This window comes from Vespula pensylvanica, chromosome 5 (genome assembly GCF_014466175.1).
Source record: "Vespula pensylvanica isolate Volc-1 chromosome 5, ASM1446617v1, whole genome shotgun sequence".
In the NCBI taxonomy this organism is placed as follows: domain Eukaryota; kingdom Metazoa; phylum Arthropoda; class Insecta; order Hymenoptera; family Vespidae; genus Vespula; species Vespula pensylvanica.
This window is the reverse complement of record NC_057689.1, coordinates 4341176-4354029: the sequence shown is the minus strand read 5'-3', so window position 1 is coordinate 4354029 and position 12854 is coordinate 4341176. Positions and strand designations below refer to the sequence as shown.

Below are 12854 nucleotides of genomic sequence, written 5' to 3'. Positions count from 1 at the left end.
GGAGGAGGAGAAAGCACTCGTGTAACGCGACCAAGCAGAGTGACATATACACATGCGCGCGCCCACGCGGAAAATACATTTTTATAATGATGTGCACGTAAAGGATCGATCGATCTTTCGTTCATTAGCTCCTCTACGCAAAGTAGCACTGGACCTTGAAACGCGTCATTATCTATCTGCGAGCCATGCTAATTACTTCGAACTAGCAGTGATAAACGTACCTTCTTTTCCACCTTATCGTCCTTCACCTCTTCCTCCTCCTTCTCCTCCTTATTCTCTATCTACTGACGTTTTACTCACGTTAATTCTCTCTTCCTCTCTTTGTCCCTCTCTATCTCGTGATCTTGCCAAAGTCGCAATAAGAGATAGACGAAAATTAATGCCCTGATGCATCCGGCGACGATCGGAGCCAGCTTTCATCTTCCTTTTTCTATCGACGAGATCTCGAAGTACCGGGAAATCCCAAAATGGATTATCCGTTCGAGCTCGATCTTAACTTCATTTTATCTTAACCTGAAGTGTCCTAATCGTCTTTCAACTTTCATATCCTTTTATATATGATTTCTTTTTAATAACTTCTCCGATACTATATATTTTTCTTTCTTTCTTTTTTTTTTTGTTCTTATCTTATCTTTTTTTTTTTTTTTTTTTTTTTTTTTTTTTTTTTTTTTTGTATTGATCCAATCTTCGTTCTAATCTACAGGGAATTTTTAAAAGAAAATTGTATTTTAATTTGCGCTCGCATCGATCATATCAATTACTTACAATATTTATGAAAGGAAATATTTATCAGTATCTGTGATGTCTCGTCACGTTGTATTACAAACATTATTCTAATGGATACATCAAATTTAATAGGGATCGAAGAGAAGCAAGTTTAAATACGACGAACTAGTAGGTCCTCTCAAAAGCATGCTCGAGTTTGTGACGTCTTCCTAAAGGAAAATCTGTAGAGTTGCATGAAAGGAGGTCACTTTTTTCTTTTCTGTTTTTCTTTCCTTCTTTTTTTTTTCCTCTGTCGGTTCCCATACAAACAAAATCCAAGTCTCATTCGTAATCCTCCTACACTTTCACGAGCCTTCATCCACCAAGTTCCTTTTCTCAACACGTTCTATAGACGTTCGTTTATATCTGTCCTATGTACGTATATATATATATATATATATATGTATGTATGTATCCGTAGCTTTGTATATACCGTTGTACGAGAATGTTCTTAGGAGCCATAGCTATCAAAATTAACTATATGCTTTAGCGTGCGTTCACCGTGAGCCACGGCAAGAGGTCGATATACTCGTCACTCCACGGACTCCCCTTGCTATCGCTCTAACTCGCTAACTCGCTTCCACCGTTCACCCGCCTACGCGTGAAAGCTTTTTCTTTTTTTTCACCTTGCACTAACATTAGTTTTCTTAAACTTTTTCGTTTTCTTTCTCGTTCTCCAACATCGTTAAAACGTCTCTCCGAGTTTCTCAGAATTAAAATTTTTATCGAGAAAGATCTATTTTTCTATGTATATATACATATCAATAATAAGTTTATATAAAGTTTCGAAGATTAGTCAATTAAAATGCAAAAGTTTCCTTACCTCGTTTAGACGATTTAATTATTATAAAAAGAGAAAATTTTATACACGCATACACAAGTGTATATTAAATCGTTTGTATTATTTCAATATTGTTTAACTAAAAGGACTAGTTGATTTTGCGATTGAGTAATAAATTTTTCGTGGAAAACATGATCGTAACTCGAACAAGTATATCATGACTAAGCACCGAGGGAACGTGTTCCGCTTTAAAATTTGCATCATTCGCAGAAAGGAAGGTGGGTAGAGTAGATAGATAGGAAGATAGGTTGTTAGTAGGTAGGTAGAAAGATCTAGTAGCTAAAGAGATAGATTGATTGTACCGTGTAAGATTTCCTTTTTTAAATACAAGTAGGTGTGGTGCTCACCTGAAAAAGGTAAACTTATACTACGTACCTATAACACCTCCTACGTATGGAATTCCGCTTTCATATGAAGTTCTTTTGCGTGGGAGAATTCCTTCTCTGTTTTATAAATATATATATATATATATATATATATACACCTTTCTTTCCTTTCATTTACAAACAACAAAACGCTAGATCGTGCTATGGATTCTCTATAGTAACCGTATATCTATATCGATTCTAATCGTTCGACTTTGTATCATTGCGAGCTCTCGTTTTGTAACATGCTTCGGATTTCCCTATCTCTTTCTTCTTAGCGTAAAAACGGAGGAAACGTTTAAGCAGAGAACGCGATCGAGCGTGAAAGTGTCGTCTATATACGTTCTCGACTCTTCTTCGCATCGTCGCCTCGAACGCGTTTGCTGCGTTTAATCGAAAAAGAGGATGAGGAGGAGGATGAGAGAGAGAGAGAGAGAGAGAGAGAGAGAGAGAGAGAGAGAGAGAGAAGGAGAGAGAGGGACCCTTTTATCGTTGAGACGCTTTTAATCCTTCTTCTTTTCCTTCTCCTCCATCTCCTTCTCCTCCTCCTTGATCCGCTTGGACACTTAACGACGTAGCAGAAGAAGTAAAATCTTCGAGCAGCAAATGTTCTTTCTCTCAACCCGGCCACTCTACTATTTACTCAAGTATTATATTCTCAAGCTTATGCGTGTTGTATGTATGTATGTATGTATGTATGTATGTATGTATGTATTTGCAAACATGTAGAGAGAAAACACTTTGCGGTTGCGTCGAGCAATCGGTGCCAAGCAGACCGCGAACCCCTCTCGAAGACCTTCGAAATTTTTCATCCTACTCTTCCACGACATATGTACTTCTCTCTCTTTCTCTCGCTCTCTCTCTCTCTCTCTCTCTCTCTCTCTCTTTCTCTATGTGTTTTCTCAGTTCAAGGTCGTTTCTCGTCGCATTGCGTGAATTCAATGTGTGCGTGTATGTGAGAAAATTTCACGATCATGTTGATTTTCTTTCAGAAGAAAATTGAAAGAAAACCTTGAGACTTCATAGTAGAAAATTAAATTAGTTCATGTCTTAAAGATGAAAGAAGCTTTAATATTGGATTAATCGAACGATAGGTATAAAATAATTCTTTTTTTCTTTTCTTTCTTTTTTTTTTTTTTTATACTTACATATTTGATCTTGGAAATGGTCTGTAGGAAATATCATGACTTAGGAAGACTTAGGAAAAATCAAAAGTTCAAAGTATTTCTTACTTATTGTTAATTCTTCTTTAACCATTACAATCGTATCGGTTCACAACGATAAGGAATTATCCTACTGTGTTGTATTAATTATAGTATCCTGATAATAATGGTGTTTTTATTTGTTATTTGGAATTTGTGCTTTCCTGGGTCTTCCTTAAACGTGACTACTGTAATATGTACATGAATGCATACGCTATATTTTCAAGGTTCATAGAAAGATACGATTGTGTGTGTTATACATACATACATACATACATACATATATATATATATATATATAAATTTGTTCGATGCTTCGAGCTTCCTTGGCTTCGACAAGTCGTCGAATAAAACGACGCGTCGATGATTACGAACGTGATTCGAGTTGGCAATTTGATTGGAATATCGATCGAGCTACGATCGACCAAACGTCCTTTCGCACATTCATAAGTTTTCTATATCTGTATACGCGTATGCATGTGTATTAACGATATCTCGGTTAGACGCCCATATATTCTCAGAATTTCTCCCACGCAAGCAAAAATATGTTGGAGCGAAATTAAGGATTCAAAAGCGAAATTCTGTATACAATATTCTAAATGAATTTTATCCGAATTCATGTTGATTATTTCAAAAGTATATATTCTAATAAATATGGAAATGTTTATATTCAAATAAGAAACGAATTATTGTGTCAATTCATACTGATGCAGCAATAACAGTAGTTTCCATGACGGCAGTTATTCTTTCATACACGTTGCTTATTATTTATGAAAAAGAGCATTACAACTAAGCTAAGCGTTTTATTATCGCTGTCTTCTGCGGCGATAGCATTGCAATAGCGATAACGTTTTTTTTTTTTATATATCGTTTGTTGAGATAAGCGAAAGATAAGCGATGTCGTGTTTCAAATTCTAAAAGCACACCTCTTCGACCAGTTTTGATAAAAAAAAAAAAAAAAAAAAGAAAGAAAAAAATAAAAAAATATTGAGAAACCTCGAAGGCACTCGGCAAAAAATTATTAATATCGTTTAGATATCAATTGTTTCCTTCAAAAGATAATGTATAAAAATATTTAAAAAGAAAAAACAAAAAAACAAAAAACATCTTTAATCGAATTATTATCAGGTCGATGATTCGAATTGCCCGCCAATTCGAAACTCGAAAAGCACCGATGATGATAACCCGGATTCGTCACTTCCGGGACGAATCTGAACGCTCTGGAAATCGCGCGTAAACGTGGCAACGAGGCCGTTGAAATGACGAATGCCGTCGCATTGTATCCGCGTACGTCACGAGAAAGAAGGGGAGGAAAGGAGAAGACAAAAAATGTTTATTGAATTCTCTCTCTCTCTCTCTCTCTCTCTCTCTCTCTCCTTGTTTTCTTCTTATCTTCGTACTCGTTAGTTTTCTCGCATTCCTCGTTTTATTTCTTCGAAACGTGTCGGATCGTAACGACATGTGCCACACGAGAAGATGAGCATAATGATTTCAAACGATAAGTCGACTGTGACGAGCGTGTTATTGCTTTCTCGTAATTCAAAAAAGAAGAGGAAAGGAAAGAAAAGGAAAAAGATAGAGAAAGATAGAGATAACGTGCGTGCACGAAAGAGAGAAAGAGACTTTAGCGCCACTTTAGCCGATAGTCACGTACGCGACGAGTCACTAAAAACGTCTTCGAATTTTTTTTTCGAATTTGTGACGTAACACCATGACGGCCATCTTTTCGCAACGGTACTAACAACTTGCTTCGGTACGTTTAGGAAACTACCGTACGAACGATCGTTCCAAGTTTATTCAACGTAGAATATCCATGCCGCATCTGCGGCTTCCGGTCGAACAACCAAGCGAAAACCAGACAACTTCCTCTTACCGGGTCGATGTATTATTTGTCAAGCGATGTCGAAGAGAGAGAGAGAGAGAGAGAGAGAGAGAAAGAGATACCCGTATATCGATGATAACAAAGGATATTAACGTTTAAATACTTTCTTCATTTTTCTTCTCTTTTCTTTTCTTCTCTCTCTCTCTCTCTCTCTCTCTCTCTCTCTCTCTCTCTCTCTCTCTTTTCTCTCTTTTTTCCCCTTATCAGATTAAGCGAACTAGAAATTGGAAAAGTTGTAATTTTCCTAGGAGAGTCGCCATTTTATTATTTTCATGACCAACGAGCACACGTGAAGAATTTCAAGGTCTAAAGTGTTATAAGAAATATTTGCGTATCTTCTTGCGCATTCCTTTGCCTCGTTTACAAACATTGCGTACGTGTATACGTAAAAGAAAAGAACGAGATCGAGAAAGAATATATTTACGTAAAAAAGGAACATGGTTAGATTACTAATACGAGAAGAAGAAGGGGAAGGGGAAACAGGAGGGAGAGGAAAAGGAAAATGGTGTTTCTTTATCAGCTATTAAAGATGGCGGCGGGTGTGTCGATTCGTTTGTAATAATGCCTTGGATTTGACCGAATGACCGGTTGTACTTTTCTCTCTCTCTCTCTCTCTCTTTTTTTTTTCTTCACGTCATATTCTCGCAGTATCTTTTTACGAAATCTTTTGAACGACTATGACGACCATGTATTTTTTTCTTAGAGCACACGTCTCGTTTTATTTATATTACGGAAGTTATGGAAACGTTAAGCGTGAAAGGGAGAATTCATATTTTAGATGCAAATAACTCTCGTAATAATGTGCTCTCGACCTCTCCGACGAGCGTAAACACGCGTCATCACGTATAATATATTGTGAACGATGAGAAGGAGAAGGAGGAGAGTAGGAGAGCAGAAGCAAGAAGAGACGGAGGGGTCGTTGGGAAAGAGAGAAAGAGGGAAAGATTAAAAGAGGGCTGGGCAAGCGAAACGAACGAACGAACGAACGAACGAACGAACAAACGAACCGAACATTCGCTTCGACACAAACACAACGCGCGGCGGTCAACCGATAATCGGCCATGTACGTTTCGTAAAAAAGAAATTTCTATTTCTCGGGAAGGAAACGTCCTTCCGGGCCATAGCACCTACCGAGCGGTCGACCTCGTCCTAGATGAAGTCATTTCATTCGAAAAAATGCAAGCTTATTGATAAAAAGAGAGAGAGAGAGAAGAAAGATTACGTTATAGTAAAATATAGCAACACACGTTGAAAGTTCCGACGAAAATTGCAAGCAATCCCTATAGGTATTCTAACGAAGAAACTAAGCAACACGAATACGTATTAAGGGAACTGTACGTAGTACGAGGACAGCATCTCGAGAAATCCGAACGACCTCATCTCGCTTCGTGTCGCGTCGACGAGTAACACAGCCATTTTTGTGTTCTACGAGGCGTTCCGAGGCGTTACGAAACTTCCAGAGAATTCTATGCGAGAACTGCGCATCGTGTTGTACCTTTTTTTCATGTTCTCTTTTTCTCTCCCTTTTTTAAGAGAGCTATAGACGCGTGTGTACGTATATATATATATATATGTAACGTGTATATATTTATATATATATATCTATATATAAATAAATATATGTAAATATATATATTTATATACATACGCGAAATCATTGGCTCGATCTCTTCGCGAGAACACGCTGGAAAGCGCTACAAAAGCCACATGAGAATTTCTACCTAACGAGGTGCGATTAAGAGAGAAACGCGCACGGCGATCCCTCGTAATGGCGCCGTTTGTCGATGTGGCCAACGTCCCGTGACCGTTTTCACCGCTTCGTAGCCGTCCGGAAGTCGACGCGACGACGAGAACGAAGCGAGACGAATCGTTCCTCGTTGTGGCGCCATCTCTCGGTCTTTCAAACTCTATCCGTTGCTTTCAACTGTTTTATACGTCAACGGATGACGCCACGATGCTTTTTAAGCGGATTAGTCAGTAGCGGATTATTCAAGTCCAATGCCCAGGGGAAATACTATAGAAAAAAGATTTTTAAGGGTCTTCCCTTCACGATCGATTCTCGAAAGATTCGTCAAGTGATCTTTTCCTTGATCATCATGATAATAAAACTTATAATTATAATCAAAATCTTGACATCATATTTTATCAGTCGCAAAATGACTATACGACGTATGTTATTTATTTGCTTTTTAGTGTGCGGACTTTGTAAAGGCTGGAGCAGAGCAAGGATTAACACCTTCGGATGTCGTATTGGCAGCTGACATAACGTTTTCTTGCGTTGCTGATCCACAAGCTGCAAAGGATGTAAGTATAAATCAAGAATCAAAAAAGAAGTCAAAGGAATTTATCTTTGAAGTAGTAAAAGGTCAGCCGGCAAATGGATCGACGTTGTATCAACAAAATCCGTAACTTGAATCTTTCAGATGGTTTTTGGTAACTGCGGCGTATTGATGGAAATATCCTCTGACAAGGGTTACGTTGAAATGACAGGAATAGATGCGGAAACGTCACAGGATATCGCTGAGGCGATAAACGCCAAGGGTGGCCGTTACCTTGAGGCACAAGTGCAAGGTAGCAAAACCCAAGCACAGGAAGGCACATTGGTCATTCTTGCGGCTGGAGATCGTACGCTTTTCGACGATTGTCAATCGTGTTTCGAGGCTATGGGTAAAAACAGTTTCTATCTTGGCGAAGTTGGTAACGCGTCGAAGATGAACCTCGTGCTTCAGTTGATGGCTGGTGTAACATTGGCGGGTCTTGCCGAGAGTATGGCTCTTGCCGATCGAGCGGGACTTCAACAGAAAGACGTTCTTGAGGTTTTAGAGTTAACCTCCCTAGCTTGTCCGGCGATTCTTGACAAAGGAAAGGGTAAGGGATCGAAGTATAACTTATTGAGTATATCACGATAAAATTGTATTTTTTGATATAACGCACAACTAATTATATAACAGATCAACGATTAACGATCTCGTCTTTGATTTTAGCCATCATCGAGGGTGGTTTCCCGACACAACTACCGCTCCAACATATGCAGAAAGATCTTAGACTATCGTTAGGAATGAGCGATCAGCTCGAACAACCTCTACCCCTCGCTGCAGCAGCGAATGAGGTTTACAAGCATGCGAAACGCCTCGGTTATGGGGAACACGATGCATCGGCTGTTTACATCAGGGCCAGGTTCTAATGGAGAACAACGTCGTCGGGCTTTTGCTAAGATCATATTTATTGCAATACCTAACGTTGTTTCCCAGCGCTAAGAGAGAAGATTAATTAAGTGCGTCAATTTGTCGCGAAAATCGGTAATGTCATATATCGAGATGGAAATGGAGAAAGAGCCAAATATGAAGCAAGAAAGAGAGAGAGAAAGAGAGAGAGAGAGAGAGAGAGAGAGAGAGAAAGAACCAAGCCATGCATGCACGTAAAAAGCAAGCACACACGATGTCGAGTATATATTCTTACATGTATACTTTTGTCGAGGAAGATGAAGACGCATTTATCGTTGGAACACGTATCGACATTTTACGAAAGATCGGACCAATAAGTTTGAAAAATTAAAAAGATATTGACGAGTGGGCCATCGAGAAGATACACACGACGAGAAAAATGATAAACAATGGATCTCTTCCTATCCTCGTGACCGAAATTAATCTACACATATGTATACGTAGACGTACATATATACATATATACATATATACATATCGGAACGTCACGATTTGTCGTACTTTTAATACATTGAGGAAGCTACTGTCGAAAAAAGGGAGAGAAAATTATACGTAACGTGATACACATATGTATGTATGTATGTATATATATGTGTATACCTGTTTGTTTATATATATATGTACTATGTTTATTGTCGTAGATAGTAGTCACGTGACATTTTTCTCCATACGGTTATATTCGCAACGCGATTAGTAGATATTCGTTCTTTCATGAAATGTGATGCAAGACGCGAGTCGATGGTTATTCTCTCGAGTCACGTCCTGTCGCTGCTATGTAAGAAAGAACGTCGAATCGAAGAGGAGACTCGGGACGCGTCGAAAATGTGCCTTACGTTGCTACACGACGCAAAAACTTCCTTAGAAAAGGCGTTCAATAATTCTGAAAGTTCGCTTGCGCGTTTCGAGAGCATCAACCAACGATCGACAGCGCTTAATGCGTCTTATGTGTAATCCTTATATAGATGTATAGATGTGTAGATTATATCTATGAAAGAATGAATTCTGCTACTCATAAAAAATTTCTAATTTGGAAATTGTGCGTCTGTCTCGTAATTGTGCGCGTGTAAAAGCCACTGTGCGAAAGAAGAAATGCAAAGAATCGAGCAGCGCACATTTCCTGTTCTTTATTTCTTTTTTTTTTTTTTTTTCTTTTTTTTTCCCTTTTTTTTTCTTTCTTTTAAGAGGAATCTCTTACTTATTTTGAAAGTTTTATCATCATTATTGTATCATTAAATATATCTTTATTCTATCTTCTGTAAAGCTTTATTTTGACCGAGTCGTTGTCTGTCTCTCGAATGTTGAGTCGATATGCGGGAACAACGATCTTCGATGGTTTCTGTAACAAAGAAAAGAAAAAAAAAAAAAAAAAACAAAGAACATATTAAGAAATTACTTATAAAAGTATCTGTATTAATTGAAAATATTCTTTCGTTAATGATTATAACGATAATAATGAAGAAAAAAAAAAAAAAAAAAAAAAAAAAAAGATGGAATTTTTTGAGCAATGCTTTTATTCTCCAGTATCAAAATCTAAGGAAAGTAGAGCAATGGAAAAGATCAAATTCGACGGTATTCCCTGTTCGTTTTATAGATTTTCGACAATTTGTATCTTAAATAAGCTCTGAAGGCGAATTAGAAATTATTTAGAAGGGGAATGCGAGTGAGCAGTATATTCGTCATGTTCGTACATATGGATCTCTCGTCAGCGTTATTTTCTTCGTAAGAAGAAAAAGTAAAAAAGAAGTAAAGGAATGAAGATAGTAAAGCTCGTGACGTTTTATTTGTGCAGGAGAAAGAAATTTTTTGTTTTTGGTGCGTGGGAAATTGCGTAGCGTATGGCTATCGGTGGCTGCGCGCCATATCACATATTGTATATGTAATTAGATATACACTAGATACAGCTTCACTCAATTATAAACGTTACAATGAAACATTGTACGCGTAAGAAAAAAGAAATGGAAACGGTGGAGATGAAAATTATAAAATATATTCTATGGATAGATATGGCGGCAAAAAGAAGTTATATATATATAAATATAAATAAATATATATATATATACATATATATATATCTATATATATATATATATATACATATATACACATATAGCTAGTAAAGGATAAAAAGATAAAAAATCCATAAGGAAAAGAAGAAGACGAAGAAAAAGAAACGAAGGAAAAGAAATTTAGCGTGTGTGCGATCGGGTGAATGAGAATGCACGATGGTGGGTCACGTGCGTTATGCCGTAATAACACAGGCATTATATGTTTTATCACGAAATACACTGGTTTTTGAATAAATATCTATTTGAATTAACGATCTTAGGCATTGGATATTTACAGGTAATCAACGTTACTGTCAAGTAGTACTTTCGTAGTTTTATCTATTTACGTATGTATTTTTAGAACGTAGTAGTTCCCTTGAAATTTAGGTTATATATATATATATACGTATATATAGCATATCATATATACACACGCATATATATAGCATGTTAACGAGAAAAAATATATATACGTTTATCGTCGAGGAAAGAAGAATAAGAAGAAAAAGAAGCAAAAGAAAACAGGTGATACCGTTCAAATTTCGCGGAAAGTAGGAAAGATCGGCGTGCGCACGCGTTCGTTAAGTGTAGCGTAGGAAGGAGCACGCGCGTCAAGTGAGAGAGAGAAAGAAAAAGGTGAGAGAGAGAGAGAGAGAGAGTGAGAAAGAGGGAGTGGGACGGTGATAGGCTCGCGAACATACGGTGTTGCTCGCGGTGAGGGGTGGGGTGGGGAGGGCCGCCGAGCGATGACACCTGTGGCTCGGCCCCCACGATCAGTTCAGCCGCGACCGTCCACGCGCCGTCTTTATTGTACGTTTACACGCGACCGAAACGCGACGCATATATAGACGCATATAAATACAGTGATAGTAAACATACGTAGTGTACAAAGAAAAACAAGGGACGAATATCAAGACTTGTGTAAAGGACAGATGAATACAACATCGTTGTGCGTCAGCAGATTTTCTCAAAAGACGTCGAACTACGGTCATTCGTACCGCCGTCGCGACGCTCCTATAACGGCGAAACAAAGATATCAGTAAGATCACGAATATATTTACTTATTATCATTTTCATCGACTCGCTCGAAAATATCATTCGGAACTTCGTAATAGTCTCGATTCGACATTGATATTATCCCTCTACTCGCGTTACATACGCCTCTTGTTTATCCGTTTTCTATTCCCTCTCCCACTCCCAACCTCCCTACCTCTTTCTCTCTCCCTCCCCCCCTCTCTCTTTCTTATTCTGTGACGTCGTAGTATCTCTTTCCAATTCGATCCTAACCCGTCGCCGCGTCGTTCGTGCGCATCGATGTCTTTTTAGAAAGCAAGATATCGTTAACTATACACATCCCTGCTTGCTTAGCAACGCATAGAGGTTTTCAGGGCAGCCTAGCGGAGATCGAATATTACTTTAAACGAATATACTTTGCGATCGATGAAATTTTTGATAGTAGTAAGAAAAAGAAGTATTAAAGAAAAGAGAGAGAGAGAGAGAGAGATAAATGTCTTAAATACTTTATCGATGCGAAGTTGGATGATGGCGTTGACGTCGATTTCCCGCTCGATAGTCGATTGTCTTCTTTCGAGCTTGTAACATCTGTGCTCAGCGCGCTCTGTCAAAGTGGACGTATGTACTTCGGTCGTTTAAACGAGGACGCAGACAGATCGAGTCGAGTACACATATGTATGTTTACTTGTGTCTTTCTTCTTTGGTTTATCACCGTCCCTAACTGCGCGAGCGTGTTGTGTGTGTGTGTGTGTATATATATATATATATCTTTCTTTCTTATACGTGTGCTTGCGAGTACGATTGTAGAGGTGTGTCGAGTGTATACGTTTCTTCTTTTCCTTCGGTCACGATCGTATATTTTAAATATATCGACCAATAATCGCGCTCACCGATAGCCTTTACTTCCGTTCTAACCTCAAATCGGCGATAGTCGTAGAATTGGATCGAGAAGCGCGTGTCGTCGTTCATCCCTCGATTACCACGTGACGATGGATGATTAGAGGTAAGGTTTCCTACTGCTTAACTCGAGAAGCCTTTACGATTTGTTTGCGAACACATTAGGGATAAACAAACGAAGCGACGCTTACTCATGTACGATACGAGAGATCGGTAGTTAGTAGCATTTAGATGGTTCCATTAACACGATGTTAAAACATCGAACAAGAAAGCGACTTTCCTTTCGATTGGATCTACGACAGTGTTTCTCTATTTCACGCAAAGCATGATTCTACGTTATCTTTTATTTCTTTTTTCTCTATCTATCTATGTATCTATATATATTTGTCTTTGTCTTTCTATATATAGATATATAGTACCTCGTATACGTGACAGAAAATTATTTGAATAAGCGCGGGAAAGGAAAGGAAAAAAAGATGTCGACGAATATTTTCTAACTGTCATTTGAAAGTTTGGTAATACGATGTATGTATGCCCTAGGAAAAGAAAAACGGTCATGCGTGTTCTCAATGACGAATCGACGAGACCGAGATAATCCGTCGATCACCTTCGACCTATC

General features: G+C 38.2%; 2 protein-coding genes and 1 long non-coding RNA gene across 8 annotated transcripts in view; 2 read left to right on the top strand and 1 right to left on the bottom strand.

Moving 5' to 3' along the window:
• Positions 1 to 10596, top strand: part of LOC122629694 (putative oxidoreductase GLYR1 homolog) — a 32498-nt gene extending 21902 nt beyond the window's left edge. For both annotated transcript variants that reach the window (XM_043813423.1, XM_043813424.1), the window contains exons 8-10: positions 7249 to 7359; positions 7479 to 7923; positions 8040 to 10596. In XM_043813423.1, coding sequence (XP_043669358.1) covers positions 7249 to 7359; positions 7479 to 7923; positions 8040 to 8239 — 756 coding nt within the window. In that variant the 3' untranslated portion in view covers positions 8240 to 10596. The remainder of the gene's footprint in view (positions 1 to 7248; positions 7360 to 7478; positions 7924 to 8039) is intronic.
• Positions 9299 to 11971, bottom strand: LOC122629697. Its single transcript, XR_006327333.1, has 2 exons — positions 11845 to 11971; positions 9299 to 9615 (listed from the first exon to the last, which is right to left on the bottom strand). It is a non-coding gene; the product is annotated as an uncharacterized LOC122629697 (long non-coding RNA).
• Positions 10817 to 12854, top strand: part of LOC122629691 (AF4/FMR2 family member 4) — a 153230-nt gene continuing 151192 nt past the window's right edge. Inside the window, exon 1 of one of the 5 annotated variants that reach the window (XM_043813412.1) lies at positions 10817 to 11363. The gene's annotated coding sequence lies outside the window, so the exon portion shown is untranslated. Of the gene's footprint in view, positions 11364 to 11905; positions 12014 to 12168; positions 12342 to 12854 lie in introns of those variants that run through there. The other 4 variants (XM_043813413.1, XM_043813411.1, XM_043813415.1 and 1 more) reach the window with 4 other exon arrangements.